The sequence below is a fragment of the Grampus griseus genome (assembly GCF_964374135.1).
Source record: "Grampus griseus genome assembly, chromosome: X".
Lineage (NCBI taxonomy): Eukaryota > Metazoa > Chordata > Mammalia > Artiodactyla > Delphinidae > Grampus > Grampus griseus.
Genome location: NC_138999.1, coordinates 10,891,425 through 10,909,142, shown reverse-complemented (window position 1 = coordinate 10,909,142; position 17,718 = coordinate 10,891,425). Strand labels below are relative to the sequence as shown.

At 46.5% G+C, this 17,718-nt stretch overlaps 1 protein-coding gene and 1 long non-coding RNA gene across 5 annotated transcripts in view; one reads left to right on the top strand and one right to left on the bottom strand.

Annotated features, from left to right (window-relative positions):
- GPM6B (glycoprotein M6B) overlaps nt 1–17,177 on the top strand; it is a 154,465-nt gene extending 137,288 nt beyond the window's left edge. For 3 of the 4 annotated variants that reach the window (XM_082680738.1, XM_082680737.1, XM_082680735.1), the window contains 6 exons: nt 4,707–4,893; nt 6,522–6,678; nt 9,128–9,299; nt 11,245–11,318; nt 12,189–12,254; nt 15,059–17,177. In XM_082680738.1, coding sequence (XP_082536864.1) covers nt 4,707–4,893; nt 6,522–6,678; nt 9,128–9,299; nt 11,245–11,318; nt 12,189–12,254; nt 15,059–15,208 — 806 coding nt within the window. In that variant the 3' untranslated portion in view covers nt 15,209–17,177. Of the gene's footprint in view, nt 1–4,706; nt 4,894–6,521; nt 6,679–9,127; nt 9,300–11,244; nt 11,319–12,188; nt 12,255–13,469; nt 13,610–15,058 lie in introns of those variants that run through there. The other variant, XM_082680736.1, reaches the window with a different exon arrangement.
- On the bottom strand, nt 8,259–10,688 carry LOC309839143. Its single transcript, XR_014298473.1, has 3 exons — nt 10,528–10,688; nt 9,891–10,035; nt 8,259–8,574 (listed from the first exon to the last, which is right to left on the bottom strand). It is a non-coding gene; the product is annotated as an uncharacterized lncRNA (long non-coding RNA).
- Nucleotides 17,178–17,718: the final 541 nt, after the last annotated feature.

Below are 17,718 nucleotides of genomic sequence, written 5' to 3'. Positions count from 1 at the left end.
TGAAGACCATTGTTTCATAGGTTTTGTTCAGTTCGGTTGTGGTTTCAGGCAGGAGGATAAATTAGGTCCCTGATACTCCATCTTGGCCAGAAGCCAGGAATCGTTTCATGGCATTAGGTGTTTACTGTCGCACAGTTTGGCTGGTGAAGATATCAGGCGGGGCTGCCACAGTGTAGAGCTGGCATGATTCTTTAGGACAGTGGTTCTCAGATTGGAGCCTACGTGAGAATCACCGAAAGCACAGATGACCGGCTCTACCCCCACCCCCCCACCCCCTGATTTTCTGATTGAGTTGTTCTAGGGTGGGACCCGAGAATCTGCATTTTTACCACGTTCATAGGCGACTCTGATGCTCCTGGTCCTGGGACCACACTCTGAATGTCAGTGCTTCCAGATAGGGGTCTGCAAACTTCTTCTGTAAATAGTAAATGTTTCAGGCTTTGTAAGCCACGTGCCCTCTTGTCACAGCTGCCCAACTCTGCCATCGTAGAGGAGAAATAGCCACAGGCGATTTGTAAATGAAGGGGGTGTGAGCTGTGTTCCAATAAAACTTTATTTACAAAAATACAGGCTGTAGTTCGCCGACCCCTGGTTTAGGGGAACTTGGAGTGTTGACTCTGCTATTGGTAGTACAGCAGGTAATTTCTATTCCCTCTCAGAGTAAAGGGGAAATCAGTAATTCTAGCACATGCCAGTCCCTTGATATAGTATGATGGTTGCTGTACTCAGGATGATATGGTAGGCAAGGCAATGTCTGCCCTTCTGGGTTGTATTTCTGTCTAACACTGTGAAATGAAACAATACTACTGTGGCCATATAAAGTAGGAAGAACCCCTCCTGCCTCCTCCCACATAAGTACACCCAGGACTGGCTCCATAGTTCGTAGGCCCAGTGCAAAAATGAAAATGCGGATACCCTTGTTGAGAAATTATTAAGCATGTCCAGACGGCAGTATCTGAGTATTATACTAGGCACAAGGCCCCATGGGCCTGTGCAGGTGGTACTCCTGTGAGGCCAGCCTGAACACACCGTCAGCCTCCACCGCCACCTCTGCCGCACACATACCTGCACGTTTTTCGGGTCAGAAATGCTGTTAATGTGAGGATCCTAACAGTATTGATAGCATATTTTAGAAACACATTTAGGTTTTTCTTGCTAACTTTTTGCAGCACCTTTGGTTCCTCTGGGTTAAGTGTATGGCATACGACCAAATCGCCCCGTGTTCAGTTATGTTACATGCTGTGGGGAGAGATGGCTTCTAGATTGACATAGAAGGTACAGTGGGGAATGATCCATTTACAGATGCTTGAATATCCACCACACATGCAATTTTAGCCGTGTGGGTAACTGGTCAACCATGCTAGAATAAGCTCTGCCTCCAGCTGTATTATTTCCTATACATTTTTCCCAGGTTATTTCCTATAAATTTCACCCAGCTTCTGCTCACGGTGGCCAGCAGGGTCTGTAAGAGTTTTATCTGTGCATGTGGAACGACGATGACCAATATGGTGACTTCTGTTCTACAGGAGCCAGAGTTGTATGTTCACAAATAAAATCATCCGCTGAAAACTTAAGAGCATGGGCTTCTGCTAAGAGAGTATGATTCACTGAAGTGGTCCCCCAAATTCTCGAGTCCTTGGTTTCCCCTGCTGTTCTAAAACTAGACCCACAGCATGGGGTATACGGAGTCCACGAGAGAGATACACTGGAGGGAAACTTTAGCCTTGATCTAGTGGTGAATTTGGGACTGAACCGCATCATTCTTCTAACCCCACTTGTCTTTCTGAGCCAGGGAACAGCTGTGATATTTCCTTTGAAAGAAGCAGGATGCTCTAAGCCTTTGGATGAAAGACTGTTTTGAAGTGGCAGCTGGGGATTTGGAAGGATGAGTTCTATTGTTAAAGGGCAAGTGCGTTACGCTGCTGTAACACCTAGCCCTAACTCCAGATGGTGAGACAGGATGTGGGCTTATTAAAATAATATACAACAGAAACCTTCAGATTTCTTCAAATTTTATCAGATTATATACCAATGTCCCCATGTCAGCTGTTTACGTATTCTGCATCCTAGGTTTTTCTGTAGGAAGCCTTTCCGGACCCCTCTCCAATTTGAATTCTATTTCCTCCTGTCCTTCCGTCTCTCTCTTTTCACTCCCCGCCCCCCACCATCCACTGGCTCTCCAGCAGCCTCTATCTTGGCGCTCATCACGCTGTGCTATAGAAATTGTTACTCGTCTGCCTGCAGCATTAAACTGATCTCCTTGAAGGCAGAGGAGGCGTTTTATTTTATGTTTGTATTCCCAGTGCCAAGCACAGTGCTTAGCACCCTGTGGATCTTCACAAAGTCCTGAGTGAGTGAAATCCAAAGTAAAACTCAGAACCTAGCTCATGTCACAGAAAAGTGAATTTGTGGCAAGTCAAAATTGATCTTCCACAGCTGTGTTCTGTAGTGATGGAATGTCCTGTATCTGTTCGGTCCAACATGGTCGCCACCAGCCCAGGTGGCTGCTGAGCAGCAATGGAGGAACTGAAGTTTTGATTTTATTTTGAATAATTTAAATAGCCACATGTGCCTAGTGGCCACCATATTGGACAGCACACTCTCAAGGCCATACTTCTCTATCCAATAAGGACCAGATATAACTTTTTTTTTTTGCGGTACGTAGGCCTCTCACTATTGTGGCCTCTCCCGTTGCGGAGCACAGGCTCCAGACACACAGGCTCAGCGGCCACGGCTCATGGGCCCAGCCGCTCCGTGGCATGTGGGATCTTCCCGGACCGGGGCACGAACCCGTGTCCCCTGCATCGGCAGGCGGACTCTCAACCACTGCGCCACCAGGGAAGCCCCCCAGATATAACTTTGTTAGCTAGGGAAGCAGGCGTTCATCTTGTTCCTAACTTCATCGTGGAGGCTGAGAATGGGGGAGGTGGGGAATGATACAATACAAGAGAAAAGAGGTCTGTTTTCCCTCTTATATAATGGAATACATCGAGGCCAGCGATTTTAGTTCCTCTCGATTTGGGAGCCTGGAGAGCATTTGGACTTTTAGTTGCATTCCTCTCGCTTCACCTCAGCCCCTAGAAGGTCATAGGACAAAATAAGATTGACCTCCGTCATCCTCGTTCGCAAATCTCAAGTGTCCAAAGCTCTTTAAGGTACTGACTTGCTAGTGAACTTGAACTGTATTGTGTGCTGGGTCCCATCTTAGGCAGTTTCATCAGTCCATTTCAGGGAGGTTGGTCTTCATGAAAACAGCTGGTCATCTTTTGAAATGAAAGGCAGCACACTTTCTTGTGAGGGCCCGACCTTTTTATTTTCCAATGAACTGAAGAGAGATTGGGTAGTGAGTGTATAGTCACCGCTTGGGGTGGGTTTAAGCAAATGCTAGTTTTAGAATGGGATGCTCATCAAAATGGAAAAGCTTAGCTCCCGTGTTTCTCGCTGTGGTAGTCATTCCCTGTGTACTGTAAAGGCCGTTGGGGTGAAAGAAATTTAGCCACCTTAATGTGCTTGCCCTGAAGTCATGAACTGCTCTTGATTACTGTTTAACATCGTAATGCGTTCAGAGTTCCATTTCCCCAACAAGCCATTTACTTAAGGGTCTGGATAATGTAAACAGGGATGGGAGGTCACGAGAGGTACCGACATTATCCCGAGGCCAGCACTGCTCTACTGAAACGTAACTGTCTCCGAACTGAAAATGTCACCTGACTGCCCCCGGGGAGGTCTTTATGGACATCTCAAGTCAAAGTTGATTTTAAAAATGAATGAAACTCTTATTCCTCTCGAGAATGGAGCGTGAACTGTGGCTCTCTCCTTCATTTCACTTCATGGATGCTCATTTTGTCTCCCTGCCCCCCCCCCCCCGTGTTCCTTTTCCCTCTTCAGGTACTTAAATGTCGTCACCCACCAGTTCGCGGTTCTTTCTTACGCTGAACGTTTCTGTTGGAGGGCGGCAGGTGGAAGCCGAGGAGGGGTGGGGGAGGACTGTGATTAAACTGCTTGTGCTGCCTGGCCCGGGGCAACATTTTTATTTAAAAGTTGAGCTAATTTCTGATATTGACATGAAACTTGAGTGGACCCACTTGAGCGGATCTGGGTGACTTGGTGCTTTTAGGGACCAACATGCCCACCACCTTTCCAAAATGATTCCCTTGATATTTTTCTGACCACAGCAATAGTGTCATTACTGTATTTGACTCTTCTGGTTGCCCAGGAGGTCAAAGGCTCGGGGAAAGCCATTGGCTGCTGCAAAAGAGAGAAATAGGTACCCGAAACCCCAGAAGGCTGAGGTTGGGGGCAACTTGACGGTCGCTTTTCTTCATAGAACCGCAGCCTCACTGCAGTTCTTTTGACATTGCGAGTGGGATGACTGCTGCTCCTTGAGCAGGGGGGCCCCTAACCTGACCCCGGGTCAGACAAAAACTTGTAGAATTGTGCCTCACTCCATAACTATTCGTCAGTTGGCTGCTGTGCCACTCACCCCGAGCAAATTAAGCTACACATGTCCTCTTGGAGCCCCCGAGTCCTCACCCACAGAATGTGAGATGTCGGCAGCTCCCCCTCTGGTCCTTGGGACGTTGAGCTGTTGTCCATAAAGCATGCGCGGGAAGATGGATAAGTCGAGCCTTCTCTGTTAATGGGTGGTCTTCACGAAGTCAGGAGTTTTGCCCTTAACAGCGGCATTTTCTCTCCTGTGGGTCCAGGCTGCTTCGAATGCTGCATCAAGTGTCTGGGAGGAGTCCCCTACGCCTCCCTCGTGGCCACCATCCTCTGCTTCTCCGGGGTCGCCTTGTTCTGCGGCTGTGGGCACGTGGCTCTCGCGGGCACCGTGGCGATCCTTGAGCAACACTTCTCCACCAACACCAGTGACCATGCCCTGCTGAGCGAGGTGTAAGTACCTGCTTCCTTTGAAGACGTATTTAAAGTGCCACCACCCCAGGAGGGTTTCAGGAAGACTGCAGTGTGCTCACCTGGGAGAAAACGGATGCTTTTCATTCACGCTCCCTGGAGGCAGATGGGAAAAGGTCCGGGAGAGAAGGAAAAAGAAAGGGCCAAGAGTGCAGTGGGTGTTCGGGACCTGGGGTGGGATCTCACCAGGGTGCACACATAGGACACTCTGCACACAGTGGCCGAGGGCGACGATGGCAATGGTGCCAATCCTCCCACCAAGAGAGTTACCGTGGTTCCCAAGTAACAGTCGCCCTCCAGTGTTGTCACAGAAAACGGCCAGCCCTGGAATGACGGGAACCCTGGGGAGGACTTAGCCCAACTCTAAGTCTACAGGAACAGGACTTGGACATTCATTCAAGCAGAAGAAAACTCCCCGGGTATCCTCCAGTTCAGAAGAGGGGGCGTTGTTTGTAGGGATTCAGCCTCAGCCTTCCCTTTCTGGACTCATTCTCAGTGGAGTCACAACAACTCCCATGCATGGATTCTCTAACCGTGCATGCGTGACAGCAATGAATTTTTTCCTTCGTATATTTTCCCCTTGCCCTTCGGTGTTTTCTTTTTCCTTCCTTGACTACCAGGGTTTGACAGTCTTTAGATATCTTGTGACTGGAAGAAACTTTTCTACCAGACTTTTGAAAAAGGCACGAGTGAATTTTTATGGAACAATAACGGGATCCTCTGGGAAGAGTCCTTAGGGAACTTTATTCTTTTATCTGTTCAGGAAATGATTCCAAAGAAATGAGCAGCAGTGGGGGAGGCTATAAGGAGGATTGAGCAGGACAGTGGACTCGCTGAGTGCCAAATGTGTACAAAAAAGACCAAGAGATATTCACCGTGACTGAGCCTGGGAAAGGTGTGTTAGTTTAATTAGCTGGTGATCTCGATGAGTGGCTCTCAAACTTCCAGCAATCTTTAAAAAAAATCCCCATGTCCATGTTTCACCCCAGACTAATTAAGTCATGATCTCTGGGGAGAGGACGCAGGTACCTGTTGTCTCTAAAGCTCACCAGGTAGTTCCACTGGGCAGCCAAAGGTTGTCAGCTGCATCGCTGTTGGCTTTCATAGGACAAAATTAGATGTGAATTAACTTTTTGTATCTACTTGATATAGTATCACTTATGACATGAGAATGTCTGTGCAGAAAGCGTTTGCCCACGTTACTCCTTAAAGCAGCCCTCAGTGCTTACTTAGGGGGTTTATCAGAATAACGTTAAGCACTAGGCCTGGTTGGGAGGCATTTTGATATGGTGGAAGGAACACGTCGTCCACTGAACCAGCGTTGAAATCCTGGCTGTGTGTGTTTCCTTGGATGAGTGACTTTAACTCGTCAACGTCTGCATTTATAAGTAATCTCATAAGTATTGAAAGATTCCAACTGGGCCCCTGTGCAAAGGAAACTTCTCCCTTGTCTGGGAAGGTTGCTCACCTTGGAAGAAAGGCTCAGGTTGCGGTGGGCTGGGCAGGGATGCCCACCGAAGCCATCAGCGGGGCAAGTGATGTCACCCTCATGGCCCCCCTCCAGAGGCCAAAAACGTCTGTTAACCACTTGGACCTTCTTCTTTTCCTAGAATACAACTGATGCAGTATGTCATCTATGGAATTGCATCCTTTTTCTTCTTGTACGGGATCATTCTGTTGGCAGAAGGCTTCTACACCACGAGCGCAGTGAAAGAGCTGCACGGGGAGTTTAAAACAACCGCCTGTGGCCGGTGCATCAGTGGGATGGTGAGTACGAATCTCTGATGACTGATACCCAGCCAGAGCCACACCTCCACGTGTTTCTTTGTATTTGGTAAAAGCTAACAGAGTACGTGCAGAGTCCATGACAGGAGGAGTGTCCGTTCCAACTTAGAGTGAGGAATATGAAAAAACCCTCAACATATTATTGAGGAGAAATTAAAATCTATGGCTGGTAGGATGAAATCAAGCATTTCTCTTATCAACGTCCAGATAACAAGGGTATTGAAGATTTTTCAAAGATAAAGTCCCCACTATGAAAGGAGATAGTTTTCCTATCGTCTCACTGCTCTCCTTCATTTATCTTCGAATATGGATTGTGGCCACGAAGACTCACCCATACTACGATGAATGGTCCCAGTCCCTCTGGCAGTGCTGACCAAGCATGCTTCCTACTAAGCACCTCGCTGGGGACTGTCCTCCAGAAGTTTAGAGCCTAAAGAGGGGGGTTAAGCCGGCTCCAGAGCCGGTCCGCCACCTGTTTTTATCCACCTAGGAGCTGGGGAAAAAAACGAAGGAATAGTATCTTAGGACACACGAAATTCTATGCCATTCTAGGTTTGATGTCCATAATAGACTTTTTGGCACCCCGCCACACCCCTTCGTTGACACAGCGTCTGCGGCCGCAGTCATGCTGTAACGGCAGCGCTGAGGAGTGTCTGTGACCGCACGTGGCCTGCGGAGCCTGACCCGTCCCCTCTCGGGCCTTTTGCAGGCACTGTTTGTTTGCTGACCTCTGGTCTAGAGGAGGACAGAGCCTAAAAGGGGCTCGTTAAGAGGCAGGATTAGAAAGTGCCGTTTCACAGAAGGAAAGTCCGGGGTGGAGGGAGAGGTGGGAAAGGGGCATTCGTGGAGTTTGATTTGGGGCGCGTTGAAGTGCAGCTCGTAATAGCCTGGGCCGAGCAGCTGGCTGGCATTTGAGCAAGTGGTCGGATGTGACGAAAACACTTGGGGAGTTGAGAGAGACGTGCTCCCACAGAGGCAGAACGCCCAGGCTGGCTAAGGAAGGCAGGAAGGAAGGAAGATACGCACCCTCGCTGCGGGGCCGCGGCTCCCAGGGGGCACCGACTGAGCTCTCTGCTGTCACGAGGTAAGGACGCAGAGCCTGTCTTAAAAGACACGGAGTGCCCAGTGTTCCTAAAAATCCTCCTTAAGGGAGGCACAGAGAGTGTAGGTACTTCTTTGGGCCCAGACGGGAGCCCAGGTAGGAAGGGGCTGGGAGAGTGTGCGCTCGTTCCCGCGAGCAGCAGTAGAGCTGTGGGCCCAGGGCCGGGGGGTGGCCAGGGAGGGCGGCAGCGGCACCCGGCGTGGAGGGGGAGGACCCAGCCTGAGCAGAGCAGCCCGGAGCAGAGGCGCTGCGGCCTGGCTGGCAGGGGAGGCTGGAGCCCAGAGGAGGGAAGGGATGCTGCTGCGGAGAGCAGACCGCGGCCAGATCAGGAAAGGCGTGGGCTGCCGGGCTGGGAATGACATCGAAAGACAGGTAGGCTGTGACGGGACCATGCACAGAGGCAGCAACTGGAGGAAGGTGAGCAAGAGGGCATCGATCGTGAGACTCCGGGCTCGTGGGGAGTGAGAGCACAGAAGGGGGCACAGAGGCGAAGCGGGCTCTGGGTCTGCTGTACGGGAGTTGAGCGCGCGAGGAGGGGGCGAGCTGAGGACGCTGCCCGGCGTTGGGGTGCCCGGGTGGGTGCGCGTTCTGAAAATATCAGACGCACAGCGTTTTTGAAACAGCCTTTTCAAAGCTCTCTGAAAAGCAGTAGTCCAAGCAGGTCAGGAAGAAAGGAAAGCCGTACGATCCTGTGCCTGGTGAAATCGCCCGTGGCAGCATGTGGGCCAGCACGATGAAGCCTCTTCCCGCGGCCATCGCTGCTGTGGATCTTAAAGCTGAAAAACACAACAGAACAAAACTAGAGGGAAATGAGCATTTTATTAGGTCCACTGTGCACGAAGCTTGTGATCACGGCTATTGTAAACGTAGTGAAGGTGCAAGCATCTAGTGCTTTTTAGTAATTTCACAAGATCATGAAACTAGCCAAGTTCCTTTGGGGAAAGGGCTTCCTGTAGCAATGGCTGTTCTACGGCCCATCCATTATGTAAAAGAAAGGGAATTTAGGAAACTGGTACGGAGTTATAATTCAGTGGCCTGTGAAAGCCTCCAGCCAGTGGTGTTTAGGAGGAGTGCCTGGAGGAGGCCCTGTCACCAACTAGCTCTGTGACCTTGCACAAGGGAGATCCTCTCGTGGCCACTCACGTCCTTGCTAAAAGAGGGACCCGCAAAGTTCCAAGACTTCCCTTGTCACTGCCGTGGTCCAGGCGGTGCTCTGACCGCGTCCTACAGGTTCGGTATCGGCCAGGAAATGCGTCATCTCGCTCCTCCCGGGGGATGTGCTTTACCCTGGTCGGTGACGATTCTTTCTCCTCCTCCTTTTCGGCCTAGTTCGTCTTCCTCACCTATGTGCTGGGAGTGGCCTGGCTGGGTGTGTTTGGCTTCTCTGCAGTGCCCGTGTTTATGTTCTACAACATATGGTCAACCTGTGAAGTCATCAAGTCCCCCCAGACCAACGGGACAGCCGGGGTGGAGCAGATCTGTGTGGACATCCGGCAATACGGTACTTCCTTTTCGTCTCCTCAATTCGTTGGTATCCTCTTGTGCATGTGTCTGGGCCTTAGTTATTTACATGGGCGTCTAAGCATCCAGATGGGTTTCATCCCTTCTATTGGAAGAGGTTATTATACTCTTTCCCTCAATGTGCTCCACTCTTTCCCTCAATGTGCTCCACTCTTTCCCTCAATGTGCTCCATTTTCTGGATGGAAACATCAGTTAGGCTCTAAAGGGTCATTCAAAATTGTTATATTTGCTAGTTCAGGGTACAGTAAAAGAAACTTTTTATAATGCAGTTCAATCAAAAAAGACGTGTGGATATCCACTCTAAAAAGAGTATATATTTTTCCTTCAACTTCTTTTCGGTTTTGTACCATCCAATTTTCCATCCAGAACATTGCATGCATTGTATAATCCAGTTACTCTGCACCTTCACCTCTTTAAATCAGGTCTTTTTTAAATGACCATATTGCTTTAACATTGAAAAGCAAAACATAAAATCCAGGTGTATTTTGAAGTCATCAGAAGGTACTCTATCAAAGCCAGCTGTTGGAAAAAACCTGTTCACACATATTTTCTAATGAGTGGGATCCTTACCCTCGGCAGCTAAGCAGGCCACAGAAGGGGCCAGGGCGCCTCCTGTCCATCACTGTAGACCCGACTTCCCTGCTGAGGGAGAGAAGGCAGTTTCAGTAGTGCTTCTGGCCAGGATGGTAGGAAATCCTGTTCTTGGCAGAAACAACTAGGAGGAAAAGAAGAGCTTTTCATTAGAACTGAAGAGGAAATCATTGTTCTTTCAGAGCTTTTCTGCTTCTTATTTTTCCTATCTGGCTTCTCCTCAGCATCTTACCTTGAACCATAATACGAAACTCACCTAAAATTGCCCATCGGACTAATCTCTTCTCATAGAGCCAAAGGCTCACCCACACTGTTCTTTAGTCTCTGTTTTCAGTCCATCCTAAAGTTGATTGCTAAAGTATTTGTAAGTGAATATCTAGATGCATATATCATTTCCGTCTTCTTAAATATTCACTACAAATGTTTGGTCATCATTTTTTAAAAATGTTCTAGATTTGAAACCAGTGGTTTCGTTTCCCATTCCTCTGAAGCAGAAAGACTTACTGTTGCTCCATAGCAAAGACGGAAGGAATAAGTAGTGTTTTGTTAAAATCCTCCCTCCTTATTACCGCCTGGGCGAAGGAGAACTTGACCCATGTCATATTTAAGCACACACCTAGGCATTAACGGCAGAAAGGGCAGCAGCAGCCGCCGAGTGGACGAGGTGCCTGCAGAGGTGAGCTGGGTCCAGTGAGAGACACCACGGGCTGCGCTCTCTGTGCGGAAGGACAGTGGTTTTCCAAGTTTCCAATTGGAGCTTCAATCCAGAAGCATTTCCGAGATACTTGTAAAACACAACAAAAATGAATAGAAAAGCAAAGACACACATACAAAATGGAAACCCAAACTCTAGAACATAATTACTCTGTCGAATGGCCGTGAACCTTTCTGAGCACAGCCTCCCAGTTTCAGAACGGATCTTGGGGTGGACCACTGACATCAAGCTTGAGGGGTGAGGCCGCAGACCATGAAATTCAGGGGGAGATGTGTTGGTTTGGCTTCAGGAGGAGGAAATGCCTGTGAGGGGGGTTGTCCTGCGGCTGTTGAACTAGAGTTCAGGACTGTCAGCTCAACTAATCAAAGCAGAATTCGTAGGGAAAAAAATTGTCTGATTCTCCTATGGACTAGTTAGTTGACTTTGCTCTTGCCCTGTTGTCCAAATAGGACTTTTTATTCCCAAAAGCTTGTTCTACAGGGAGCAGGTACATCAGTTGTTGAAGAACTCAGCCGGTCATTGTGTTGTAACTGCCACTGAAAGTGGTGGGGCCCGCTGAGAGCAGGGGCGCTGGACTTTGCACTAATCACTAAGCTTCTCTTGGGATTCGCTTCTCAGGTATCATTCCTTGGAATGCTTTCCCAGGAAGAATATGTGGCTCGGCCCTGGAGAACATCTGCAACACCAATGAGGTAAACCCCGCCCCCTCAGCGGGCTCCTAGGTGACCACTGGGCAAGAGAGGCTGAGCGAAGGGGTTCTCCTAGGGACAAAGAGCGAGAGAGGGCTCTCTGCCTCCCGTTTTGACGTAGAAAATGGCCCTGGTCCATGGCCCAGCCCACTGACGGGGGAGCCTGCGCCATCAGAGAGCTTTCTCTTTTGGCAATAATTCGAGAGTGAGCCCAGTCCTGCAAATCTGAATACATATGTAGATTCTCCTCTTTCACCTTCAGATAGTGTTTCAAAGTAGGACTCTTGTCACAGAACCAAGGTAAATCTTCAGAGAAGACTGCCCTGAATTTGTTGTATACAAGCACATTTTTATACATTGGCACTTCGTCTCACGTTTCCAGACGGAGTTGCTCCTGTTTCTTGTTCATCCTTAATTGGCAATAAATCCTGACACACTATGGTTTAAAATCTCTCTGCCCTAGAATAGTCTTTAGGCAGTGGTTTATAACTGTTTATAAAAGCAGATTCTCAAATGCATTCGTGGAAGCTTGCATACTCAAGAGAATCCTGACATGCTTTTGGAAGCCGCGAGCGACTGAGACCGGCAGGGCCCGCCGACCTGGCTGCTCTGCGTGTATGTCCAGGATCAGACTGCAGGCACGCCGGCGCAGTATCATAGCCTGACGCCGGGGCGCAGCCCCCAGCTTCTCCGCTGTAACGGGTCTGGGGTCCAGCCTGGGCCGCAGGAAGTTTGGAAAGCCCCGCAGGTGATTCCAGCATGTGCCCAGCCTTCACAAAACAGCCCTAGAGGAGAAAGAGGGAGCTGCGCCCGGATCGGGGGAGGCCATTTCCTTCCACATAAAATGCTAACGTTGATGCCCTGTTTTCCTAGTTCTACATGTCCTATCACCTGTTCATCGTGGCCTGTGCGGGAGCTGGTGCCACCGTCATTGCCTTGGTGAGTACTGGCCCCAGGACGGGCCTAGTGCAGTCCCCTGCTTCCCTGCACTCACTCTTAATAACAGATTTCCCTTCCAGCCAACAAGCCTGGGACTCGACCTTGGTTCAGTTTCCCCTGTGTAGACTTACCCCATGTCTAGACTGCAGGAAGTACGAGGTGGTGGTCTAGGCATCCATGGTGGGTGATGCAATTTGGATTCTGTGGCAAGAATCAGTTTGCTTCTGTTTAAAGAAAGACATCTTACTGAGTATATATTGCCGACTCCTGAACAGCACTGTAACTCAAACCTGAACGAAGTTTAACACACGTGTTTTCTCCGTAAGGCCCCTCGCCGCCTTCCTGTGCTTAGGGACCCTAGCCAGCCCTGCAGCATGCCGGTGAGGGAATGTGTAAAGAGTGAAATCACAGAAATGCAAACTCCGTGGCACTAAATAGATGATGAAAAGGACGCTGGTTGTTTACAGCCCGAGAGTTGCCACAAGAAGGCAGAGTGGCGCCTTGCTTGCCTCAGCTTTTCCCCCACTCTGCATGTCCGAATGGCCGTGGCAGTGCCCTGAGTCCTGACCTGGGAGTTACAGAGAAATTTTAGCACCAAGGCAAATTCACACATAGGGAGGGTGCAACCACACAGGTGTATGTATGTTTGTGTGTTTGTGTGTGTGTATAACATTTGGGAGGGCTGGGTTTGTGGTGTCGAGAAATCTAAGACTCGTAGAGAAGAGGGGAAATCTCATGTGCTCGGAAATGAGTCCTTCCCAGTTTTTCCAACCTTGACGTCATCCCTTCCCCTTCCAGCCAGGGAAAGAACCACTGGCTACATCACTGGGGTGACCCGTTCTCTTCACTGAGCAACAGGCAGGCAGAGGACTAACAGCTGCTGAGTGGGCAGCGTGGGAAAGAACGAGGGCAAACAGGGCTCTTACCCTCATCTTTCTCATGCTGCTCACCCAGCTCTGTTATTTTTAAAATACATCCAGTCTTTTTCATAAGCGTACTGACGGGAGAGCAGAGCACTTACTTACACGTGAAATGCCAAATAGGAACGTGTGTGTGTGCCAGCTATGAAAAATCTCCTCTTACGATTATAACTGGGAAAAAAGCAGCACGCCGTAGGCTCTGAGCTGGCACTCATCCCCACCCGAGCTTAGAAGCGTCAGGGCGCCGGCCTTTATTGCCTGTATCTTACTGTCCTGTTCTGTTCTCTTCCACCAGCTGATCTACATGATGGCTACTACATATAACTATGCGGTTTTGAAGTTTAAGAGTCGGGAAGATTGCTGCACTAAGTTCTAAATTGCATAAGGCCAATAAGGAGCTTTAGAGAGCTATACGCAGTAGCATGAAGTATCACTGACCCCCAGACTAAAGCAGAGCCTAGGTTTCTGCAGTTTTGTTCTAGTAATTTGTAAATCGCTTTAGTCAACTCATTGTGCATGGTAGATTAATGAAATGACTTACCGTCCATGAACTACAAAATAATGAGATCTGGCTATTTCCACCTTTTGGAAAGGATTCAGTTATGTACTGACATTGGTGAGCAGCCACTGAAAAACTGAACCGAAACTACTTTGAGCAGTAGTATCTCTAAGTATTAAAACTTTGGAATACCTGCATTTTCCTTTATTTTTGCTTGTCTGATAACCAATTTCAGTGATGAAAACAAGTGCTGAAGATGCAGTGGAGGAGAACCGTTTTCATGGGGATTTGGTCTTGTCAGACTCTGTCTGGAAAATATTTTACAGTCTAAATTTGATTACAACATTATTCTAAATTTGAGTACAACATTTTCTTTATGATTACAGGGCTCACTACCCAATAAATGCCCCTCAAGTAAGCTGTTTTTCTTCAAGTTTTCGTCGGCTTATTTGTTATCTCTAAAAAGACGATTTATATGTAGTTTTATTTTTACACAACACCATCATTCCTTTCAGAGCCCCCAGAATTGATAACCTCAAAGTGTTGGCTTTGGGTGAGTAGTAACTGATGCCTCATAGCCACTTCTCAAACTGCACGTAAGAGCTTATAATGGGGAGAGTAATTTTGCTTGGATCGGAAAGTCTCAAATATGGCGAGAAGGAACTTGTATATAATATAAGGAACTTGAGATGTAGGTGTTGCAGGAAAGATGAGGAAAATAAGCGGGAAAGAAGTGTTTGCCACATCAACTGTAAAGAATGATAATAAAGATTTTGACGTTTTGTGAAATGAAATCATGGCAGTTATAAAGTGAAAACTGTAGTTGCACTACCAAAAATGTGTTAACACAGAGACTGCATGCTGGGCTTCTAGTTCTTAATTCTGGTATTGACATTCACTTCATTTTTACATGTTAAAGATGTAGTTTTATATTATTTACTCAAAATAAACATTGTTCACACTTTCAGGCCTTTGGGGGAATTATTTCTATCCACGGATAGATAGGAAAGCTAGATCTTTGCACAACACTGATTCTAAATAACCCCACAGCGTGTTTCTGAATTTCTACCTTAAAGTTACCCTCAAAATGGTAAAAAGCGCCCTGTCGTATTTCACTTTTGCCTTTTCTTAACAGTAACTTCTTTGGCCATTTTTTCCAAGTTCATTATGTGTGTGTGTGTACTAACTTTTCCTCAGCCTCTTACTATGAAGCGTCTTAGCAGAGCATGCGCTCAGTCTCCGATGCCTCTGATTGATAGCAGAAGGAGTATTAATACGGAATAACCACCTCTCCCTTTTTCCAGTACAGAGCGTCTAATCTACCTCGCAGCTCGCTTTGCCTTCTCACATGCTCACTAGCCATCATGCTCACCCTTCTTTTCCAGATCCACTTCCTCATGATACTGTCTTCTAACTGGGCTTACTTAAAGGATGCAAGCAAAATGCAGGCTTACCAGGATATCAAAGCAAAGGAAGAACAGGAACTGCAAGATATCCAGTCTCGGTCAAAAGAACAACTCAATTCTTACACATAAATGTTTGCCAGAGGGTCTCAGCCGACGAATTTACAGCTGACAAATCATCAGACAGCTGCTCTGCAGTACAGATGTGTACCCCACCAAACAAACTCACGTAGAAGTCCAAACAAACACTTCACTGTCTGTCTCAAGCTGCTGGGATGTATTTCTAGGAAAACCTTCCAGTAGGTAAATCTTTTTCTTTAGAACAGATATTGGAGGTTTCATGGGAGGCATTTTAAAAGGCAACACTTTGACAAAATGAGCGTTCATCATCCGTTTGAAAATCTGTGGCCTGTTCACGATCCTACCAAGACAGGCTGTGAGAATACATCATACCCCTATCTTGATAGGGACCATGCCATACCAGCGTCAGGGGGTGTGACCATCCGTTCTCAAATAGATAAATGTATCTAAAATAGGAGATAAAGTGGAATTGATGTGAAGTTCCATTTCTGACAGACAGCTGACATTTATGAAGCTGGGGCTCAAAGATAAAGTGATCCTTACAATTGACCTTTTTTAAAAAAATAGCTGACCTCCGCACCCGCAGGACGTATTAATTTCCTGATCCAATCAGAAATCCTTTTTTCCCCAAGAATGTTAAGATGAGCCCACTATAATAATTCTGCTACACCGAGTGTGGAAGAAGCCGGATTTCAACTGACAAACTTTCCAGAATCAACTTCCCAGAATCAATTTTATAATAGATTTCATTTTAATAAAGTGACCCAGTTGTCATCATTCTTGAGAAATGTCAGCTCTGCCTTAATGAGTATTTGCTTTAAATTTCTAAGAACAACAGGCAACCCCAAATCCTTCATAGAATTTTGTTCCACAAGTGTTTTTCTTCATGGAGAAGTGTTACCTTATTAAAATGACCACCACTCAAAACCGTTTTTACGTGGTCTGAATAGTGAGTTTACAGTTTCATACCAACTATATAGCTAAAACCGAATGACCAACAGACCGCACACCACCTACTTTTATACACTTGAATACTGAAGTAATTTCAATTAGGGTTGGTATTTATTTCACTTTTTCTTATCTAAATCTTAGTTTCCTGGAATAATAAAGTTCAGTGTTCAGCAAAAAAAAACCCCAAAAAACCCCCCACAAAAACAACAACAAAAAAACCCAACTGCTTGAGTTTTAAGCCATCTTCGAAAGAAACTTGCCTTCTAAATCATTGTGTTTCAGAACATTAAGTGACTATAGGTATCGAGTATTAGTGATGGTAAACTTTGTGTTGTTCTTTAGGAAATGATACATATAACTGTTGGGTGCATTAGTGCTTTTCAAAGGGGGCTGCATAATATAGGGTTAACTTTGTATATTCATGTTAAGAATTAACTTGTGGTTTGGCTGTTTCCTGGATTTTAAAACGTATCCATGTGCAGAAATGTGTTAAAATGAGAGGAAGCATACCTTTATCAGATGCTATTAAAATTGAACATCAAGTATAATAGTTCATTTGGATTCTTTTTGTTGGTGTTGTTAATGCCTAAAAAAATGCCTATTGGGATCTTGACTTTTTTTTTTTTTTTTTTAATTGGGAGACATTCTCTTCTGTGTAGAACAGTTGTTCCAGAATAGCTTGGTGTTTTGTTTTCCTGTTGCATGACAGACTTAAATATTTTTTCCAGCAGTGGAGGTGCTGTTTTGAGTCCAGTGTTCTAGAAGAGGCAGTGTCTAAAGCCTAATTTTACTTTTCTAATTCTGGTAGCCATTACCAGGAATTTTTGAAAGTTTTGTTTAAGTAGTCTAATATTTTTTATGTAAAGAGCATTAAATTTTGCTATGTATAAATTTTTGTAACCTAACAGTGAATCAATATTTTCTATCAGTGCCAAGGGCTTCCTGTAGTTCAAGTGTTACAATAAATATTTGTAGATAATAGTCAGTACTTGTGTATGCTTATTTTAAAGATCTATTTAGGTGGCAATAGCTGTGGATGTATTAAGAGAAATGAAATAAAAATTATAGCTTCACTCACTTGCCTTTCTACCATACATAAATAGTGTCCTTCTCTGTCCTCGGTATGGTGTCATTTTTAAACAGTGTGCGTAGTCAAGACTCCACATTTGTATGGAGATCAAGTTTCTAACTGCTGCATGTTTCATTTCTGACGGAAACCTCTTTTAAAGCAAGAGCAATTTGAGAAACCACCGTAACCCACGGGGCTGTATTTTACATCAAGTGCCACTCACGCTTTAGTATATAATTTTTCTGACTAGCTTCATACTTGGTTATGGGATTAACACAAAGCTTTAAGTTTGGGGAAAGTGGAAACAATGAGGAACCTTCATAAAGGTCCATGTCCCATTGGCTGTTTGTTTTACAAACCCAAGATCTAGACGTCTACTCCACAGCAGGGTCCTCCTGTGTACAGCACAGGGAACTATACTCACTGTTTCGTAATAAACTGTAAGGGCAAAGAGTCTGAGGAAGAGTAGATATACATAGATATGTACAACTAAATCAATTTGCTGTATACCTGAAACACAGCACTGTAGATCAACTGTACT